The 22919-nt window shown below is 36.8% G+C and overlaps 2 protein-coding genes across 2 annotated transcripts; both read left to right on the forward strand.

The window, feature by feature from the left end:
* The first annotated feature begins 565 nt into the window (after positions 1–565).
* On the forward strand, positions 566–2417 carry LOC137819185 (disease resistance protein RUN1-like). The gene is made up of 2 exons (XM_068622959.1): positions 566–1103; positions 1202–2417. The coding sequence occupies exons 1-2, from the start codon at positions 655–657 to the stop codon at positions 2415–2417; spliced, it is 1665 nt and encodes a 554-aa protein (XP_068479060.1). The 5' UTR covers positions 566–654.
* Positions 2418–13028: 10611 nt separating this feature from the next.
* Positions 13029–13592, forward strand: LOC137819187 (zinc finger BED domain-containing protein RICESLEEPER 4-like). Its single transcript, XM_068622961.1, has one exon. It carries the CDS (start codon positions 13029–13031, stop codon positions 13590–13592), a length of 564 nt encoding a protein of 187 aa, XP_068479062.1.
* Positions 13593–22919: the final 9327 nt, after the last annotated feature.

Raw genomic sequence — 22919 nt, forward strand, 5'->3', positions numbered from 1 at the left:
GTATTCTTGATTATGAATAATGATAGAACCAATTTATGTAAGGCCTTTTAAATGCACATTTATGTCATTATTAAATCATGAAAGTATTATAACTCATATGAGTCAAGTGGGAGAATGTAAGAAATTATGTAAATTAATTTCTATAAAGTGACTCACATGACTTAGAGTTTGGGTTTTGGGCCCAAATATGATTTAATAATAATAATAGAATAAAGGCTCATTGGTTAATGTGAGAAATATATATATCTGATGATATACCTAATGGAAAACCTACATCTGATGGAGATTGGGTACTAAAGGCTATAGGGTTCTGTCTCTGCAAATAATAGTTGTCTCACTGTTAACCATCACGAAAATGCGTGACAAGTACGGAATTGCTAAGAGATAGATTGGGATAAAGGAGATAAAGTAACTGCTCAATTAGGATCACTCATGGATCAAGGTAAGTGCCTATTTCTTCTTCACTTTATGTTTTGTGAGAATCATGATATGATAAGATCTATATGTGAACACATTATTGTATTTGTTTAATTTACGTTTATTCATGTTTTGACTTACATGACTGTGTTGCATTATTGCTTTCTCTTCTAAACACTTCATCAACTCATCACTTCCTTCCATGGAATTGGCGTCTTCATCATCAAAACTGCAAGAATGTACGATGTGCTCATAAACTTTAATGGAGAAGACATCCAAAGGAAATTTGTTTCTCATCTCGATTCTGCCCTCTCTGCTGTTGGCTTCACCACTTTCCTTCACCACCCCAATGCAGACAACCCAATCCACATCCAACAACCTATTCTCAATCTCTCTCGTGTAGCAATTGTTGTTTTCACCAAATCCTATTCTCAATCTGCTTGGTATCTTAATCAGCTTCAACAAATCATCAAATGGCACCAAACTTATTGCCGACATGTTCTGCCCGTATATTACGAAATTCAGCCATCTGAAGTACGTTTTCAGGAGGGTGATTTTGGAAAGGCCTTCAAAACAACTGCACACCAAACATTCTCAGGACAACAACTGGAGCATGGCATGTCTAGGTGGAGCCACGCACTCACCAAAGCTGCAAATTTATTTGGATGGGATGAGAGCAATTACAGGTAAATCACTCACTCAATCACCATATTTTAAGCTTCTCATTTCATTTTGGTAATGCATGAAATGACTTCTTCCATAATTGCTATTGAACTTGATGGAGTGATGCTGAACTAGTGGACACAATTGTTAAGACCGTTCTTAATTTACCAGTCGTGTCTGCTACTAAGTTTCCAGTCGGATTACAATCCAACGTGGAAGATATGATTCGAACTATCAAAAATAAATCCACGGAAGTTTGTAGGATAATGATATGCGGAGAGGGAGGATCTGGTAAAACCACCATTGCCAAAGCCATCTACCATCAAATTCATGGTACATTCACGGAGAGAAGTTTCATTGAAGATATTGAAGAAGTTAGCGGAATAAGAGGGGATCTTCATTTACAAGAACAACTTCTTTCAGATGTCCTAAAAAGAAAGGTGCAGATAGATAGCGTTGAGATGGGAAGAAGTATGATTCGGGAAAGACTTTCTGGGAAAAGGGTGCTCATTGTACTTGACGATGCGACTGAGTTTTTTGCATTATTCGACCTACGGGAATGCCATCATTGGTTCAGTGTAGGAAGTGTAATAATCATTACAACGAAAGATAAAAACCTACGGAGTATGCATGATGTTGATTCTGTTTTTCGCATAGATCCAATGAAGGCAAAGGAGTCCCTTGAGCTTCTTAGTTGGCACGCATTTAGAGAAGCAAAACCAAAAGAAGAATATCATTTCCTTGCAGAAAGAGTAGTTGCTTATTGTGGAGGACTACCTCTTGCTCTTGAAGTCATTGGAAGTAGTTTATTTGAAAAGACTAGAGAAGAATGGAATAGTGTGTTTATTAAATTAATGACAACTTCCATGCATGGTATTCTACATCAATTGAAAATAGGCTTTGACTCTTTACGCAATGAAAGGGAAAAAAATGTATTCCTTGATGTATGTTGTTTCTTTGTTGGTAAAGACAGAGCTTATGTTACGAATATACTAAGTGGGTGTGGAGTACACGCTGAGAGTGCAATAAGAGTTCTGATAGAGCGTAGCCTCATACAAGTTAAAAAGAACAACAAATTGGGAATACATCCTTTGCTACGAGAAATGGGAAGAAAAATTATTAGTGAAATTTCAAGAAAGGAATCTGTGAAGAGCAGTCGATGGTTCATTGATAAGGATGCGGAATATGTATTGACAGATAATATAGTAAGAAATTCTCTATATATGGTTTTGAAAGTTCTTTTGGAAGTGTTTGCTTCCTCATGTGCAAAACATTCATTTGGTTTACTTTGCTTCTTTCATCACAGGGGACAGAAGCCATTGAGGGATTCATTGTGAAACTGCGTTCCGCCAGAAGAGATTGGATCGAAGCATATCCTTTAGAGATAAGAGACATATCAAAACTGTTGCAACTCGTTGGGTATCGTTGTAAGCTCAAAATACATTGGATATATATACCTACGTGGATTTGAGGGATCGTCACATAATCTTTTTCCTACTATCATTCGGTCTTGGATGACACCAACAATGAATATAATTGTTGGGTTTTTAGAATATTTCAGAGGAAGATATTTTATTATCTTTGCTAACAATTACATTTATAGTAACTGCAGTAACAAACTCTTAACTAATTTTATGAGCAGTTACCTAGAAATATTAAATCAACAATTAAAACAGAATAACAAACCGTTAAAAAATCATAATTTCCAACACTCCTCCTTGATTTTTTGAACTGCAACTTCCAATCTTCTGTCTTGAGAACTCAAACTTGTTGGTTGGAAGTGGCTTGGTAAACAAATCTGCAATTTTTATTTTTTTCATCCTCGCTTTGCTTAATCTCCATTCAACACCTTTTGATTTGACATAAGGTGCAGATTCTAAAAGACTTTTGTCAAAGCCTAAGCTGATAAGATAACATTTGTCTTCTTTTCCTTCCACAATGAGACCTTTAGGTTGCTCAACAGAAATTTTCTCTTCAAGAAATCCATTTAGGAATGTTGACTTGACATCCATTTGATGCACCTTTCTATCTCGAAGTATGTTAACAAGTTCCCGAGTTTTGTTCTTCTCACTCATATATACCTCTTCCTCCATTGCCTTTGGGCCGTTGATAACTTTTTTGTGATCAACAGGTTCTTTGTGATCCGCAGCTTCTTTGTGATCCACAGGTTCACATATTGCAACGTTATATCTATGATATATGTCAGAGAGTAATCGATTGCCTTTAATTGGTGGATCGTCTTCTATTTCAGATTTTTGCATCTTGAGAAGTCCTTGATTAGACGGCTCCTCCTGAAATAGATCTAATGAGAAATTTTTGCCTTTCATTTGTACCTTGAACAAATCTTGTCCTGTAGCATCCTTGATCGAACAGTGGTTATCTTCAAAAAACACCTTGAAGCCTTTTTGCAGCAACTGACCAACACTCAATAAATTTTGGTCTATGTTAGGTACATATAACACATCAGTAATAGTTTTAGTACCTGAATGTGTTGTTACAACAATGGTTCCTATTCCTTTTACTGAAATGTGACCCCCATGGCCTATCTTGACCTTTGAAATTTTTGAAGGCTTCAACTCCTTGAAATTTTTTTTGTCATAAGTCATGTGATTTGTGCTTCCACTATCAATTAACCACGATGCACTTGAAATATTGTTGGAGAATCCCCCTCCACATTTGCAAATTGAGCATCTACGTCTTTTTGCTCACTTTGGTTTACATCTTGTTGCTCACTTTGGTTTCTACAAATGACTGCTTCATGCCCAAGTTGATTGCACTTGTTGCACTTCGCATCAGGTCTTCTCCAACACTTAAACGGTGGATGACCTAACTTGTTGCAATGCTTACAAGGAGGGTAATTTCTCCTTTTGTTGTTATTGTGTGCAACAACTTCTCCATTTTCTTGCTGGTTCTGCTTGATCTGACTACCTTTGTTTCTCCAACCACCTTTATGGTTGGCTGTTAAGGCTCCTTCTATTGCTCCATCTTGTCTCATAGCTCTTCTTTGTTCTTGTGCTTGTAAAGCATTTCATAGCTCTGCAAGAGAAATCTTTGATAGGTCCTTTGTGTTCTCTATGGTTGTTATGGTGGCTTCAAACCTCTCTGGAATCGTTACAAGCAGTTTTTCCACAATTCTTCAATCTTTTAAGACAGATCCAAGCAATCTCACTTTGTTGGCAATGCTTAGAAGTCAGTCAAAATACTCTTTTACGGTTTCTGACTCCTCCATTCTCTGCAGTTCAAACTCCCTGATTAGATTCAGCACTTGCATTCCACAAATCCTCTCATCACCTTCATATTCGGCCTTGAGGTAATCCCAGATTTCTTTTGCTGACTTCAATGACATTATCCTTGTGAATACCATAGGAGATACAACTGCAAATAGACATGTTTTTGCCTTTGTACTTTTCATCTTTTGTTCCTTCTGTGATTTCATTTGTGCCACAGTAGGGTTTTCTGGAAGAGACTGAATTTCCTCTTCTGCAGCTTCCCATAAATCCAATGCTTCTAGGTAGGTCTCCATACGAACAACCCACATTTGATAATTGTCTCCATTAAAGACAGGTGGTGCCATTGCTGAAAAATTGAAACCTCCTTCCATTGATGCAATCTACTAACCTCACTGATCCCTCAAGAAGATAACTCTGATACCAATTGTAGGTTTTTGAGAATAATTCAGAGGAAGATATTTTATTATCTTTGTGAACAATTACATTTATAGTAACTGCAGTAACAAACTCTTAACTAATTTTATGAGCAGTTACCTAGAAATATTAAATCAACAATTAAAACAGAATAACAAACAGTTAAAAAAACAGATTTTTCAACAGAATCCCCCATCTTATTTTCATTCGTTTTGCACGGATATGGAGGATAATAATTGGGATTATATTGCGCCATTGCTTAGCACGCTTGCAAATCTTTGAAGTGTTTTGGTGCAATGTAACTCTGAGTTTCAACTATCTAACCTCTACAAAAACTTGTGAAATTTCGCCCTAATATCTGAAATTTTATTCTGGGTTCATATTGCGCTGAAAAAATTCACACAACTACTTTCATATGTTGTTTGCACCCAGGTAAGGAGGCACGTCCATAAACAAATCACAAAAAGAAGATACGGGGGAGAAAAGCCAGGACGTTTTGTTTTCCGAAAACCAGTTTTGTTCACTCTCGGTCTGGGACTTAGTACGCCTTATTCCTTAGGTATTTTGTTTTGAAATTTTTACCAGATGTTCGTCACTGTATCTACTGAGTTTTGGCTGAGATTTGAGCCCCAGTTTCGTTTCACGAGACTGTCAATAAATTATTTTTGATCACTGCCATGGCTAAGAGGATGGTTCGGTTGTGTGTGAAACTGTTTGATTTTTTCACGGGTGAATACTCATCCGTTTGACCTGGAATTTGTTGCATTTTGTCCCAAATTCAGTGGAGATTCTTACGTGAAGTTTCAGAAAAAACTAATTCCGAGAATTTTTCAGAAATTTCGTGCAAACCAAGGCTATCCTCTACCAAAACCTGTGAAATTTCGCCCAAGTATTTGAAATTTTATTGTGGGTCCGTATTGCGCTGAAAAAATTCACACAAGTACTTTCAAATGTTGTTTGCACCCAGGCAAGGAGGCACATCCATAAAGAATTCACAAAAGGAATATACGGGGGAGAAAAGCAAGGACGTTTTGTTTTAGGAAAACCAGTTTTGTTCACTCTCGGTTTAGGACTTACTACGCCTTATTTTTTGAGTATTTTGGTCTGAAATTTTTACCAGACGTTCATCACTGTGTCTACAGAGTTTTGGCTGAGATTTGAGCGCCAGATTCGTTCCACGAGACTATCAATAAACTTTTTATTCATCAGTGCCAGAGCTGAGAGGAAGGTTCGTGTGTGTGTGAAACTGTTTGATTTTTTTCGTGGGTGAATACTTATCCGTGTGACCTGAAATTTGTCGCATTTTGTCCCAAATTCATCGGAGATTCTTACGTGGAATTTGAGGAGAAAACTATTTCAAGACAATTTTTCAGAAATTTCGTGCAAACCAAGGTTATGCTCTACCAAAACTTGTGAAATTTTGCCCAAGTATCTGAAATTTTATGGTGGGTCCGTATTGCGCTGAAAAAATTCACACAAGTAATTTCAAATGTTGTTTGCACCCAGGCAAGGAGGCACGTCCATAAAGAATTCACAAAAGGAATATATGGGGGAGAAAAGCAAGGCCGTTTTGTTTTCGGAAAACCAGTTTTGTTCACTCTCGGTTTGGGACTTACTACGCCTTATTCCTTGAGTATTTTGGTTTGAAATTTTTACCAGACGTTCGTCACTGTGTCTACTGAGTTTTGGCTGAGATTTGAGCCCCAGATTCGTCCCACGAGACTATCAATAAACTTTTTATTCATCAGTGCCAGAGCTGAGAGGAAGGTTCCTTTGTGTCTGAAACTGTTTGATTTTTTTCGTTGGTGAATACTCATCCGTTTGACCTAGAATTTGTTGCATTTGATCCCAAATTCAGTGGAGATTCTTACATGAAATTTCAGAAAAAACTATTTTCGGAGAATTTTTCATAAATTTTGTGTAAACCAATGTTATACTCTACCAAAACTTGTGAAATTTCTTCCTAGTATCTGAAATTTTATTCTGGGTCCGTACTGCGCTGAAAAAATTCACACAAGTACTTTCAAATGTTGTTTGCACCCAGGCAAGGAGGCACGTCCATAAAGAAATCACAAAAAGAATATACGGGGGAGAAAAGCTAGGATGTTTTTGTTTTCGGAAAATCAATTTTGTTCACTCTCGGCCTGGGACTTACTACGCCTTACTCCTTGGGAATTTTGGTCTGAAATTTTTACTAGACGTTCTTCACTGTGTCTACTGAATTTTGGCTGAGATTTGAGCCCCAGATTCGTCCCACGAGACTATCAATAAATTTTTTATTCATCAGTGTCAGAGCCTAGAGGAAGTTTCGTGTGTGTGTGAAACTGTTTGATTTTTATCGTGGGTGAATAATCATCCGTGTGACCTTAAATTTGTCGCATTTTGTCCCAAATGCATCGGAGATTCTTACGTGGAATTTCAGGAAAAAACTATTTCGAGAGAATTTTTCAGAAATTTTGTGCAAACCAAGGCTATCCTCTACCAAAACTTGTGAAATTTCGCCAAAGTATCTGAAATTTTATTCTGGGTCCGTATTGTGCTGAAAACATTCACACAAGTACTTTCAAATGTTCTTTGCACCCAGGCAAGGAGGCACGTCCATAAAGAAATCACAAAAAGAATATACGGGGGAGAAAAGCCAGGACGTTTTGTTTTCGGAAAACCAGTTTTGTCACTCTTTGTTTGGGACTTACTACGCCTTATCCCTTGGGTATTTTGGTTTGAAATTTTTACCAGACGTTCGTCACTGTGTCTACTGAGTTTTGGCTGAGATTTGAGCCCCAGATTCGTTTCACGAGACTGTCAATAAATTGTTTTTGATCACTGCCATGGCTAAGAGGAAGGTTCGTTTGTGTGTGAAACTGTTTGATTTTTTTCATGGGTGAATGCTCATCCTTCTGCTGTTGCTGTTTTAATTCTGATGTAATCAAAACAATATCTTGTTTTATCTCTTATCTTTGTCTATTTGTGAAGACAAATAGGGGGAGATATATGCTGTGTTTCTAGTTTGTTTTAAGTTTCTGTTTTTCAGTTGATAAAACAGTTTGGAATATGTAATATATCTCTGATATTAGATGTTTTAAGCTTTAAACTGTTTATCTGTATGCTAACAAAATATCAGAAGTTCAATGTATTGCTCAAAGTTCTATTGCAGGAACTGCTTCATTTAATCAGGTACAACACAAGCATCAGGGATTTGTCTTCATCAAATAGGGGGAGATTGTTGAACCAAGTGGTGTTCAATGTTTTGAAGAATCCAAATCCTTTGAAGGATGTTGAAGCATCTGCTTTGCTTGATGTTGCTGTGCTGGTTTAAGCTTTGTTCTGGGGTAGTTTATATGTTGTAATCAACCCTTCGATTAAATCTCAAGCAATTAGCATCTCAATCTTTATGAAAATAAAATGTTTTTCAAACTAAGTTGAAACAACCAATTGTTTTGTCGAAACAACCGATTGTTTATACTTAGGTGTTTTGAGAAAGATTGAAAACTGTTTTTGAATGGTTGAAACTGTTAAGTACCAAAACAACCGATTGATTCGAGGAAGCAACCGATTGTTTGTTTTGGAATCATAATAGAAAAACTGTTTTGTGTTTGATTGAGCTTTAAATGCTTTAACTGTATATGCTCTAGTCATTAAATGCTTTGACCAATCTTTTAATGCAATTTAAGAGTTTGTTAAGATTTGATAACAAACTACATCTTTGAATATATTAAGAAAAACATATTTGAGAATTAAGAATCTTTGACAAAGTTTTTCTAAAGAGTTTTTCAAAGAGTTGAGATTGCTAAGAGTTTGTGATTGATCAAGGTGCTGGAATAGGATTCTACTTGTATTGATTTCAGATATTCATTTGTAACAAGTGTAATCTTTGTACTCTGTTTAACAATTTGTTTTTGTGCTTGCTGAGATTGGCTATGTGTTCTTGAGGTGTTCAAGATCAGCAATCTTAGTGTTGGCCAAGGAGAGTGTGTTTCTTGAGGTGTTCAAGGTCATTCTCTTGGTTGATTGTGTAAGTGATCAAGGTGTGGTTGCTTAGTGGATATCCTCAGGATTTCTGGAAGACTGGATGTAGCTCTGGTTTGGAGTGAACCAGTATAAACAACTGTGTACAATCTCTCTATCCCTAACTCTTTAAATTCAGTTTATTTGTTGTTTGCTGGTATAAACAGCCGATTGTTTCTACGAAACAACCAATTGTTTTTCTGGTACTACAACTTTTGCTTGCTGTTTTGGCTAACTGAATTGCTGAATCAATTGGTTTCTAAGATAAATTCATTCTAGTGTTTGAAGATTTTGCGAAAACCCTTTTAAACTATTCACCCCCCTCTAGTTTAAAGCCATCTTTTCTAACAACTATTTCGAGACAATTTTTCAAAAATTTTGTGCAAACCAAGACTATCCTGATGAGAATCAAATAAAGGAGGCTTTTATTATTGAAGGAAGAGGTCATTCACCTACACATTTGAAGTTCTTCCTTCTAGTCTTCTCAAAATTAAAAGAAGATATAAAATAAAGAGAGGATCAAGCCTAAAGCCAAAGAAGTCTACAGGCTTTCAAGAATAGGCTTCATTTAAATATCTCTCTTTATAGTTTCTTTTGTATAAAATTGTAGATAATATAGAAAAGTGTTTAGGAAGGTGCTTATAGGAAAACCATAGATACCTCTTTTGTAAAGCATCTTTAGGCTTTAGTTTAGAATTTTCTAGAAGGTGACTCTTCATAAGTCACTATAGGCGTTAGCTTAGGAGACTTTTGGGTAGCTTGTGGTACAAGCTTTGTAAGCTTCATGACCAGCCCTTGCTCCTATAAAAGGAGGGCTTAGGTCCTTCATAATGCAAATTTGGAATTTGTAGTATCAAAACTCTCCCAAATTGGTGATTGAGTGTAGTGAGAACTTGTCTTCTCCTCTTCCTAGTCTCATCTTGAGTGCCTTGGTTCTCTCAAGTGGCGGCATTGCACACTTATCTTGGAGCATTCACACTTCAAGTGGTGTGTTCATCAACCAAGAACTACAACCACATAAGTCCTCTTTCTTCTCCATCTTCTCATTCCATTTCCGTGCCTATTTGAATTCCTAAACATGTCTTAGGTTCCTTTCTTGCTTTCTATTCGGTGTTCTTGCTTATTTTCATGTTTCAATCGGTTCATCTTCTTTCTCCTTGGATTTGTTCTGTCCATTTCAGTTTTGAAGCATTTTAATCGGTTCATTTCATTTGTTATGCAATTTAATCGGTTCATTTGCATTTCTACATCTTTTAATCGGTTCAATTGACAAGAAATGGAACTTCCATGTGAGTTTGGGTTTTGGTACTAGTTTTGGTGAGTTCTTCATTATAGAACATTGATCCAATTCTATTAAAAGTTCCTATTCAATCTCCAACTCAAGTTGATTCCATAGAATGTCAAAGAATCATCTCTTCTTTGCTATTGGATTCATATCATATCCTCTACCAAAACTTGTGAAATTTTGCCCTAGTATATGAAATTTTATTCTGGGTCCGTATTGCGTTGAAAAAATTCACACATGTACTTTCAGATGTTGTTTGCACCCAGGTAAGGAGGAACGTCCATAAACAAATCACCAAAAGAATATAAAGGGGAGAAAAGCCAGGACGATTTGTTTCCGGAAAACTAGTTTTCTTCACTCTCGGTCTGGACTTACTACGCCTTACTCCTAGGGTATTTTGTGATGCAAATTTTACCAGACATTCGTCACTTTGTCTACTGAGTTTTGGCTGAGATTTGAGCCCCATATTCGTCCCACGAGACTGTCAATAAATTTTTTATTCATCACTGTCAGAGCTGAGAGTGAGGTTCGTTTGTGTGTGAAACTGTTTGATTTCTTTCATGGGTGAATACTCATCCGTTTGACCTGAAATTTGTCGCGTTTAGTCCCAAATTCAGTGGACATTCTTACATGGAATTTCAGGAAAAAACTATTTCAGGAGAATTTTTCAGAAATTTTGTGCAAACCCAGGCTATCCTCTTCCAAAACTTTTGAAATTTCACCCTAGTATCTGAAATTTTATTCTAGGTCCGTATTGCGCTGAAAAAATTCACACAAGTACTTTCAAATATTGTTTGCACCCTGGCAAGGGGGCACATCCATAAACAAATCACAAAAATAATATATACGGGGGAGAAAAGGCAGGACGTTTTGTTTTCGGAAAACCAGTTTTGTTCACTCTCGTTCTAGGACTTACTACGCCTTACTCCTTGAGTATTTTTGGTCTGAAATGTTTACCAGACGTTCGTCACTGTGTCTACTGTGTTTTGGCTGAGATTTGAGCCCCAGATTCGTCCCACGAGAGTGTCAATAAACATTTTATTCATCACTGCCAGGGCCAAGAGGAAGGTTCGTTTGTGTGTGAAACTGTTTGATTTTTTTCGTGGGAGAATACTCATCTGTTTGACCTGAAATTTGTCGTGTTTTGTCCCAAATTCAGTGGAGATTCTTACGTGGAATTTCAGAAAAAGTCTATTTTAGGAGAATTTTTCAGAAATTTTGTGCAAACCCAGGTTATCCTCTTCCAGAACTTTTGAAATTTCGCCCTAGTATCTGAAATTTTATTTTAGGTCCGTATTGCGCTGAAAAAATTCACACAAGTACTTTCATATGTTGTTTGCACCCAGATAAGCAGGCTTGTCCATAAACAAATCACAAAAAGAAGATACGGGGGAGAAACGACAGGACGATTTGTTTTCGGAAAACCAGTTTCGTTCACTCTCGGTTTTGGACTTACTACGCCTTACTCCTTGGGTATTTTGGTCTGAAATTTTTATCAGACCTTCGTCACTGTTTCTACTGAGATTTCAGCCCTAGATTCGTCCCAAGAGACTGTCAATAAATTTTTATTCATCACTGTCAGGGCTGAGAGGAAGGTTCGTTTGTGTGCAAAACTGTTTGATTTTTTTCATGGGTGAATACTCATCCGTTTGATCTGAAATTTGTTGCATTTTGTCCCAAATTCTGTGGAGATTCTTACGTGAGATTTCAGAAAAAATTATTTCCGGAGAATTTTTCAAAAATTTTGTGTAAACCAAGGCTTTATACTCTACCAAAACTTGTGAAATTTCGCCCCAGTATCTGAAATTTTATTTTGGGTCCGTATTGCGCTGAAAAAATTCACACAAGTACTTTCATATGTTGTTTGCACCCAGGTAAGGAGGAACGTCCATAAACAAATCACCAAAAGAATATAAAGGGGAGAAAAGTCAGGACGATTTGTTTTCGGAAAACCAGTTTTGTTCACTCTCGGTCAGGGACTTACTACGCCTTACTCCTAGAGTATTTTGTGATGAAAATTTTACCAGACGTTCGTCACTGTGTCTACTGCGTTTTGGATGAGATTTGAGCCCCAGATTCGTCACATGAAACTGTCAATAAATTTTTTATTCATCACTGTTAGGGCTGAGAGGAAGGTTCGTTTGTGTGTGAAACTTTTTGATTTTTATTAGGGATGGCAAAGCGGGGCGGGCCGTGCGGGCCGGCCCGCGGCCCGCAGGTAAAAAACGCGGTGCGGGTTAACCTTTTCAACCCGCTAACCCGCATTAGCACGCCCCGCATTAGCCCGCAACCCGTGCGGGCTGGCCTGCAAACCCGCAAGAAAAAAAAATTGGCACTTAGTAGCAGCAGGGCAACGTAATTAGGTTTTCACAAAATTTCAAAGAAAGAAACACAACACAATCGCGCTCACATCTCACAGGGGCTCAGTTGCTGCTCCCAAACGGTCCACACACAAACGCTTTCGGCAACACCGCTGCGACTCCGCTTGCTCACGCCGCTACTGCTCCATTGCGTCGCCTCTGATCACTTCCGCACTGCACCATTGCTGCAGCTACTGCCGCCACTCCTTCTCCACCACACAAGGCAAGTTTTTTTCTACAAATTAATTGGAGATTTATGTTTATGTTGTTTGAAATTTTGATATAAATTGGGGATTTATGTTTATTTGATTTGAAATTTTGATATAAATTGGGGATTTATGTTTATTTGATTTGAAGTTTTGATAGAAATTGGGGATTTATGTTTATTTGATTTGAAGTTTTGATATAAATTGGGAATTTGTGTTTATTTGTTTTGAATTTTTTTATGTAAATTGGGGATTTGTGTTTATTTTGTTTGAAATTTTGATATAAATTGGGGATTTGTGTTTATTTGTTTTGAATTTTTTATGTAAATTGGGGATTTGTGTTTATTTTTTTTGAAATTTTGATATAAATTGGGTATTTGGGTTTATCTGCATATAAATTAGGGATTCTATATTTTCCAACAGGATCTTAATTTGCAAATTGATTGTAATGGATGAAGAATGTAACATGCCTCTTTGTGACTTTGAAGATGATAATACTGAGAAACAATCTGAAACTGTTGAACCTGAAAAAAAGAAAAGGGATAAGACTAGCACATCTGATTGTTGGAGGTATTTTACTAGGATTAAGGAGGGAAAGGATGGAAAAGAAAGGGCAAAGTGCAATAGCTGCAACAAAATATATATAACTTGCGGAAGAAAATATGGGACTTCTCATTTAAATCGTCATATTATGAAATGTGTTAAAAGAAAATCTGAAGATGTGGGTCAAATGATTTTGGATATGCAGGGAAAGTTGAAGGCAAAAAAAATAGATCAAGTTGTACATCGGGAATTGTTGTCTAATCTAGTTATTAGCCACAATTTGCCTTACAAATTTGTTGAGTATCCCGAACTTAGGACTTGGATAAACTACTTGTGTCCTGATGCAATTATGATTTCTAGAAACACTGTTAAGGCTGATATTGGGAGAATGTATATGAAAGAAAAAATAATGCTTAAGGAATTGATTGCTTCCATTCCTAGTAGGATATGCTTAACTTCTGATTTATAGACATCTATTAATACTGAGGGTTTCATATCATTGACTGCACATTTTGTTGACCTGAATTGGAAGTTAAATACCAAGCTACTAAACTTTTGTCATATGCCTCCCCCTCACATAGGTTTTGAGTTGTCTAAGAAAATTAATGAATTTTTACAAGATTGGGGACTAGAGAAAAAGATTTTTTCTCTGACTTTGGATAATGCTTCTGCTAATGATGTTCTCCAAAATACTTTAAAAAGGCAACTTATTTTTCAAAATGGTTTGATATGTGGTGGTGAATTCTTTCATGTTCGTTGTTGTGCACACATATTGAATTTAATTGTTCAAGAAGGATTAAAGGTGCTTGGTGATGCTTTGGACCAAATTAGAAATAGCATCAAGTATGTGAGGGGTTCGGAAAGTAGAATGGTGAAATTTAAACAATGCCTTGAAAGGTTTAGTGATATTGATGCATCATCTGGGTTGTGTCTTGATGTCCCTACAAGATGGAACTCCACATATTTGATGATTAATAGTGCTCTTAAATATCAACGTGTTTTTGGAAGCTTGCATTTGGTTGATGAATCTTATAAATATTGCCCTACAGAGGAAGAGTGGGAGAGAGCTAGAAAAATTTGTGAGTTCTTGTTACCCTTTTATGAAATCACTAACTTGATTTGTGCTACAAGTTATCCTACTTCCAACTTGTATTTTTTACAAGTTCGGAGAATTCAGCGTTTATTGATGGAAAATGTGAAGGATGAAGATGTACTAATTAAGAACATGGCTAAATTGATGATAGTAAAGTTTGAGAAATATTGGGATGAATAAAGCGTTGTACTTGCATTTGGTGCAATTTTAGACCCAAGGATGAAGTTAGAAACATTGGGATTTTGCTTTGAAAAAATTGAATCACTTACTTGGGAACTAAAATTGAAAAAGATCAAGGAAAAATTATACAAACTTTTTGCTGAATATTCTACCAAAGGTTTCACAACATCATCAAGTGTTCAAAAGCAAAGGCAAGGACAATCTTCATTCTCATCATCTATGTCTAAACCAAGTCTTTTTGATGTAAGTTATTTACTTTAATAATACTTATTAATGCACTTTAATTCATTTTTAATTTTTTTACAGCAATCCATTATACTGACTTATTACATCATTATAGGAATTAAAAATGCGCAAGCTTCAAGTAGCTAATAAAGCTGGAAGGTCACAACTTGACACTTATTTGGATGAACCAACTTTGGATTTTGACTATTCAGAGGAGATGGATGGGTTAGATTGGTGGAAAAATAATAGTCAACGTTTTTCTGATCTTGCTTTAATGGCTAGAGATTTGTTGAGCATCCCTATAACCACAGTTGCATCAGAATCTGCATTTAGCATTGGTTCTCGAATTCTTAACAAGTATAGGAATCGACTTTTGCCTGAAAACTTGGAAGCAATCATTTGTACTTCTAGTTGGAAGCATGGATTTTCTGAAGGTAATTCGATTATTTTATTTTATTTTATTTTTATTGTTTTTTTTTATCAGCAATAAGGATTGAATAACAGGAACCACTTAAGGGGTGGTTCAACCCTATACATACCTATATAATATGAATCAAATCTCAGGTCTCCCAAACCAATAAGATGAGAGAGACAAAAAAATCTACCACTAAAAACCCGTTCAAACCCGTACAAACCCGTACAATCCCGTACAAACTCAAAACAAACCCAATACAAACTCACTGCAACCATAACAAGGGCCAAAAAGAACAACAACCCTTATCCACCAACCCAATAGCCCACAAAAACCAACAACCATCGAAATAGAGATACCTATCACCCTAAACTGGGTCATGCCAATTAAATCGATTTCAAACACGATAAAGGAACAAGACACCAGTCAGAAAAGGAGAAGCAAACAGAGGGTATTTTAGAAGTTACCCATGACCAAACCTTCAATTGAGCCAAAAGTTATCTTATTTTTATGAAAAATTAATTAATTAATTGTCATTGTTTTAATATATGCAGATGACGGGGAAGATTATAATTATGAAAAAATGGATGAAAGTTCTTCTAAGGTGGCATCCAATGTTATTGAGATGGAAGAATGTCAATAATGTTTATGTTTAATGTTTTTGAATTAATGTTTATGTTTAATGTTTTGGAATTAGGTATTTTTAATGTTTTGGAAGTGGAAGAATAGTGATATTTGATATTTATTTTAATGTTTAATGTTTTGACGTTTGACTATATTTGAAAAGGAAGGAAAAAAAATTAGGTTTGATAATAATAAATATATAGGTTTAATTTGACAATTTTTTAAGAACAAAATGTAAAAAAAAAAGAACGCGGGCTGGCCAGCAAACCCGCGGGCTGGCCAGCAAACCCGCGGGCCTGCTCTTATGCGGGGCGGGTCGGGAATTCTAGCCCGCAATAACTTTGCAGGGCGGGAAACCCGTCCCGCATTTTTGTGGGCCAAGCGCGGGGCGGGCCAATGCGGGGCGGGCTGGCCCGCTTTGCCATCCCTAATTTTTATCATGGGTGAATACTCATTCGTCGCACGAGACTGTCAATAAATTTCTTATTCATCAATGCCAAGGCTGAGTATATGGTTCGTTTGTGTGTGAAACTGTTTCATTTTTTTCGTGGGTGAATACTCATCCGTGTGACCTGAAATTTGTCGTGTTTTGCCCCAAATTCATCGGAGATTCTTACGTGGAATTTCAGGAAAAAACTATTTCGGGATAATTTTTCAGAAATTTTGTGCAAACCAAGGCTATCCTCTACCAAAACTTGTGAAATTTCGCCCAATATCTGAAATTTTATTGTAGGTCCATATTGCGCTGAAAAAATTCACACAAGTACTTTCAAATATTGTTTGCACCCTGGCAAGGGGGCACATCCATAAACAAATCACAAAAATAATATATACGGGGGAGAAAAGGCAGGACGTTTTGTTTTCAGAAAACCAATTTTGTTCACTCTCGGTTTGGGACTTACTACGCCTTACTCCTTGGCTATTTTTGTTTGAAATTTTTACCAGACGTTTGTCACTGTGTTTACTGAGTTTTGGCTGAGATTTGACCCCCAGATTCGTTCCACGAGACTGTTAATAAATTTTTATTCATCACTGTCAAGGCTGAGAGGAAGGTTCGTTTGAGTGTGAAACTGTGTTGATTTTTTTTATGGGTGAATACTCATCCGTTTGACTTGAAATTTGTAGCATTTTGTCCGAAATTCAGTGGAGATTCTTACGTGAAATTTCAGAAAAAAGTATTTCCGGAGAATTTTTCAGAAATTTTGTGTAAAACAAGGTTATACTCTACCAAAACTTGTGAAATTTCTCCCTAGTATCTGAAATTTTATTTTCGGTCCGTATTGCGCTGAAAAAATTCACACAAGTATTTTCATACGTTCGTCACTATGTCTTCTGAGTTTTGGCTGAGATTTGAGCCTCAGATTCGTCCCATGAGACTGTCAATAAATTTTTTATTCATCAGTGCCAGAGCCTAGAGGAAGGTTCGTGTGTCTGTGAAACTGTTTGATTTTTATCGTGGGTGAATACTCATCTGTGTGACCTTAAATTTGTCGCGTTTTGTCCCAAATTCATCGGAGATTCTTACGTGGAATTTTAGGAAAAAACTATTTCGGGAGAATTTTTCTGAAATTTTAAAATTTCGCCCTAGGATCTGAAAATTTATTCTAGGTCCGTATTGCGCTGAAAAAATTCATACAAGTACTTTCATATGTTGTTTGCACCCAGATAAGCAGGCACGTCCATAAATAAATCACAAAAAGAAGATACGGGGGAGAAACGCCAGGACGATTTGTTTTCGGAAAACAAGTTTTGATCACTCTCGGATTTGGACTTACTACGCCTTACTCCTTGGGTATTTTGGTCTGAAATTTTTACCAGACGTTCGTCACTATATCTACTGGGTTTTGGCTGAGATTTCAGCCCCAGATTCGTCCCAAGAGACAGTCAATAAATTTTTTATTCATCATTGCCAGGGCTGAGAGTAAGGTTCGTTTGTGTGTGAAACTGTGTCATATTTTTCGTGGGTGAATACTCATCCGTTAGACCTGAAATTTGTCGCGTTTTGTCTCAAATTCAGGGGAGATTCTTATGTGGAATTTAAGGAAAAAACTATTTCGGAATAATTTTTCATAAATTTTGTGCTAACAAAGACTATCCTTTACAAAACTTGTGAAATTTCGCCCTAGTATCTGAAATTTTATTATAGGTCCCTATTGCGCTGAAAAAATTCGCACAAGTACTTTTATATGTTGTTTGCACCTACGTAAGCATGCACATCTATAAACAAATCACAAAAAGAAGATACGGGGGAGAAAAGCCAGGACGTTTTGTTTTCGGAAAACCAGTTTTGTTCACTCTCGGTCTGGGACTTACTACGCCTTACTCCTTGGGAATTTTAGTCTGAAATTTTTACCAGACGTTCGTCACTGTGTCTACTGAGTTTTTGCTAAAATTTGAGCCCCAGATTCGTCCCACGAACCTGTCAATAAATTTTTTATTCATCACTGTCAGCGTTGAGAGGAAGGTTCGTTTGTGTGTGAAACTGTTTGATCTTTTTCGTGGGTGAATACTCATCCGTTTGGCCTGAAATTTGTCACATAGTGTTCCAAATTCAGCGGAGAATCTTATGTGGAATTTCAGGAAAAAACTATTTCAGGAGAATTTTTCAGAAATTTTGTGCAAACCAAGGCTATCATCCTCTACCAAAACTTGTGAAATTTCGCCATAGTATCTGAAATTTTATTCTGGGTCCGAATTGCGATGAAAAAATTGACACAAGTACTTTCATATGTTGTTTGGACCCAGGCAAGGAGGCATGTGCATAAAGAAATCACAAAAAGAATATACGGGGGAGAAAATCCATGACGTTTTGTTTTCGGGAAACCAGTTTTGTTCACTCTCGGTATAGGACTACTAGGCCTTACACCTTGGGTATTTTGGTCACAAATTTTTACCAGACTTTTGTCACTGTGTCTACTGAGTTTTTGCTTAGAATTGAACCCCAGATTCGTCCCACGAGACTGTCAATAAATTTTTTATTCATAACTGCCAGAGCTGAGAGGAAGGTTCGTTTGTGTGTGAAATTGTTTGATTTTTTACGTGGGTGAATATTCATCCGTTTGACCTGAAATTTGTCGCGTTTTGTCCCAAATTATGTGGAGATTCTTACGTGGAATTTAAGGAAAAAACTCTTACGGGAGATTTTTTTTCATAAATTTTGTGCAAACCAAGTCTATCCTCTACCAAAACTTCTTAAATTTCTCCCTAGTATTTGAAATTTTATTCTAGGTCCGTAATCCGCAGAAAAAATTCACACAAGTACTTTCATATGTTGTTTGCACCCAGGTAAGGAGGCACGTCAAAAAACAAATCACAAAAAGAAGATAATGGGAGAAAAGCCAGGACGTTTTGTTTTTGGAAAACTAGTTTTGTTCACTCTCGGTCTCAGACTTACTACGCCTTACTCCTTGGGTATTTTAGTGTGAAATTTTGACGAGATGTTCGTCACTGTATCTACTGAGTTTTGGCTGAGATTTGAGCCTTAGATTCATCCTACGAGACTGTCAATAAAATATTTATTCATCCCAGTCAGGGCTGAGAAGAAGGTTCGTTTGTGTGTGAAACTGTTTGATTTTTTTCGTGGGTGAATACTCATCCGTTTGACCTGAAATTTGTCGCCTTTTGTCCCAAATTCAGTGGATATTCTTATGTGGAATTTCAGGAAAAAAATATTTCGGGAGAATTTTTCATAAATTTTGTGCAAACCTCTACATATAAACTTGTGAAATTACGCCCTAGTATCTGAAATTTTATTTTGGGTCCGTATTGCGCTGAAAAAATACACACAAGTACTTTCATATGTTGTTTTCACCCAGGCAAGGAGGCACGTCCATAAAGAAATCACAAAAAGAATATACGGGGGAGAATAGCCAGGACGTTTTGTTTTCGGGAAACTAGTTTTTTTCACTCTCGGTCTGGGACTTATTATGCCTTACACCTTCAGTATTTTGGTCATAAATTTTTACCAGACGTTCGTCAATGTGTCTACTGAGTTTTGGCTGAGATTTGAGCCCCAGATTTTTCTCACGAGACTGTTAATAAATTTTTTATTCATCACTGCCAGGGCTGAGAGGAATGTTCGTTTGTGTGTCAAATTGTTTGGCTTTTTTCGTGGGTGAATATTCATCCGTTTGACCTTAAATTTGTCGCGTTTTGTCCCAAATTTAGTGGAGATTCTTACGTGGAATTTCAGGAAAAAAGTATTTCGCGAGAAGTTTTCAGAATTTTTGTGCAATTTCGCCCTAGTATATGAAATTTTATTCTAGGTCCGTATTGCACTGAAAAAATTTACACAAGTACTTTCATATGTTGTTTGCACCCAGGTAAGGAGGCACGTCCAAAAAAAAATCACGAAAAGAAGATACTGGGGTGAAAAGCCAGGATGTTTTTGTTTAGGAAAACCAGTTTTGTTCACTCTCGGTCTCGGACATACTACGCCTTACTCCTTGGGTATTTTGGTTTGAAATTTTTACGAGATGTTCGTCACTGTGTTTACTGAGTTTTGGCTGAGATTTGAGCACCAGATTCATCCAACGGGACTTACAATAAATATTTTATTCATCACTGTCAGGGCTGAGAGGAAGGTTTGTTTGTATGTGAAACTATTTGATTTTTTTCTTGGGTGAATACTCATCCGTTTGACCTGAAATTTGTCGCCTTTTGTCCCAAATTCAGTGGAGATTCTTACGTGGAATTTCAGGAAAAAACTAATTTGGGAGAATTTCTTAGAAATTTTGTGCAAACCTCTACCAAAACTTGTGAGATTTCGCCGTAGTATCTGAAATTTTATTCTGGGTCCGTATTGCGCTGAAAAAATTCACAAAAGTACTTTCATATGTTGTTTGCACCCAGGATAGGGGGCACGTCCATAAACAAATCACAAAAAGAATATACGGGAGAGAAAAGCCAGGACGTTTTGTTTTCGGGAAACCAGTTTTGTTCACTCTCGGTCTGGGACTACTACGCCTTACACATTGGGTATTTTGGTCAGAAATTTTTACCAGACGTTCTTCATTGTGTCTACTGAGTTTTGGCTGAGATTTGAGCCCCAGATTCGTCCCCCGAGACTGTCAATAAAATTTTTATTCATCACTGGTAGGGCTGAGAGGAAGGTTCGTTTGTGTGTGAAACTGTTTGATTTTTTTCGTGGGTCTATACTCATTCGTTTGACCTGAAATTTGTCGCGTTTTGTCCCAAATTCAGTGGAGATTCTTCTGTGGAATTTCAGGAAAAAACTATTTCCAGAGTATTTTTCAGAAATTTTGTGCAAACCAAGGCTATCCTCTACCAAAACTTTTGAAATTTCGCCCTGGTATCTAAAATTTTATTCTGGGTCCGTATTGCGCTGAAAATATTCACACAAGTACTTTCATATGTTGTTTGCACCCAGGTAAGGAGGCACGTCCATAAACAAATCACAAAAAGAAGATAAAGGGGAGAAAAGCCAGGACGTTTTGTTTTCGGAAAACCAGTTTTGTTCACTCTCGGTCTGGGACTTACTACGCCATACTCCTTGGGTATTTTGGTCTGAAATTTTTACCAGACGTTCGTCACTGTGTCTTATGAGTTTTGGCTGAGATTTGAGCCCCATATTCGTCCCACGAGACTGTCAATAAATTTTTATTCATCACTGCCAGGACTAAGAGGAAGGATCGTTTGTGTGTGAAACTGTTTGATTTTTTCGTGGGTGAATTTTTTCTGGAAACTCTATGTTTTGTTTAAGTGATCTTTATTCTGCTGCTTTACTGCTGATGTTTTGGGGTTTTAGCTGCTACTTTGTTTAAGCAAAACATAAGTTTTGTTTTACTGCTCTAACCTCTCCCATATATGTTGTACTTTGCTTAAACTTTGCTTTGCAGGAACTGCTTCAGATTCAATCAAGTCCAACACAAGCAACCAGGGATTTGTCTTCATCAATTAGGGGGAGATTGTTGAATCAAGTGTGTTCAAGCTTTGAAGAATCCAAATCGTAGTGTTTGATGTAAAGCTGGAGGTGCTCTTTGATGTTGTTGTGCTTTAGAATAGGATCTGGGGTAGATTATATTTGTAATCCACTCTTTGTTGAATATAAAGCTTAAGTGTTTTCAAATCTTTTAAGTTTAAAGTGTTTTTCAAACTAAGTGAAAAACAACTTGTTTAGTCGAAACAACCGATTGTTTTATACTTAGGTGTTTTTGAAATTGTTGAAAACTGTTTTGGATGGTTGACTTGCTGTCAAACCAAAACAACCGATTGATTCGCTATTTCAACTGATTGTTTGTTTGAAATCCTAACAAAAATAGTTTTGTTAGTTAAATGAGCTTTAATTGATTTTATAACTGAATACGCTCCTGCTTTAAATGTTTTAACCAAGATTTGAATACTATAAATAGTTCGTTAATGTTTTATAACAAACAAGAAGAAAGAAAAACAAATTTGAGTTTTTCAAAGAGCTTTTCAAAGATTTGAGTTTTCACTTTGAGCTTTGGTTATTCAAGAGAGAAGTGGAATATGATTACTCTATATTGATTTCAGTTGATTCTGTAACAGTGTAATTCGTTCTAAAGAGTTGTGTGCTCTTGAGGTTGTTAACATCAACATTCTTGGTGTGTGTGCTGAGCCAAAGGAAGTGTGTTTCTTGAGGGGATCAAGGTCACTTCTTTGGTGGTGTGTGTATGTAATCTGGATTTGATTACCTAGTGGATTCCCCAGTGGTTTCTAGGAAACTGGATGTAGCTCTTGGGTTAAGAGTGAACCAGTATAAACTGTTTGTGCATTTCTCTCTTCCTTAAACTCTTTAATTTCATTTTTTGTTATTTTTACTGGTATATACAACCGATTGTTTTTCTGGTGCTTTACTGGTTTGAGCTTTGTTCTTGGCAAACTGAGTTCCTAAATCTGGTTTCTTGCAAAGAATTTCATTCTATCTTAAAAAGTTTGCGTAAACCTCCTTTAAACCATTCCCCCCCCCCCCCTTCTAGTTTAAAGCCATACATTCTAACACAAGGGAAGTGGAGTGAGTGAGGCCAACAAAAGATGTACCTGAATGTGCAACAAAAGTCGTGGAACTAGGGTTCTGATCCTCATACCATTTAAGAAATTCATTGAAAATAGCAGGTTGGCCTGAGGTATCAATTAAAGTATGGTCCATAGTAGAAGGTTGCACAGGGGCAGTTTGTGCAACCGCAACAGATTTAGGAGGACGACCATGTAAGGAATAACATCTGTTAATTTTGTGGCCAAGTTTGCCACAATGGTCACACTTGTGACGCCCTTTGCCCGGC

This window comes from Phaseolus vulgaris, chromosome 10, assembly GCF_000499845.2.
Source record: "Phaseolus vulgaris cultivar G19833 chromosome 10, P. vulgaris v2.0, whole genome shotgun sequence".
Lineage (NCBI taxonomy): Eukaryota > Viridiplantae > Streptophyta > Magnoliopsida > Fabales > Fabaceae > Phaseolus > Phaseolus vulgaris.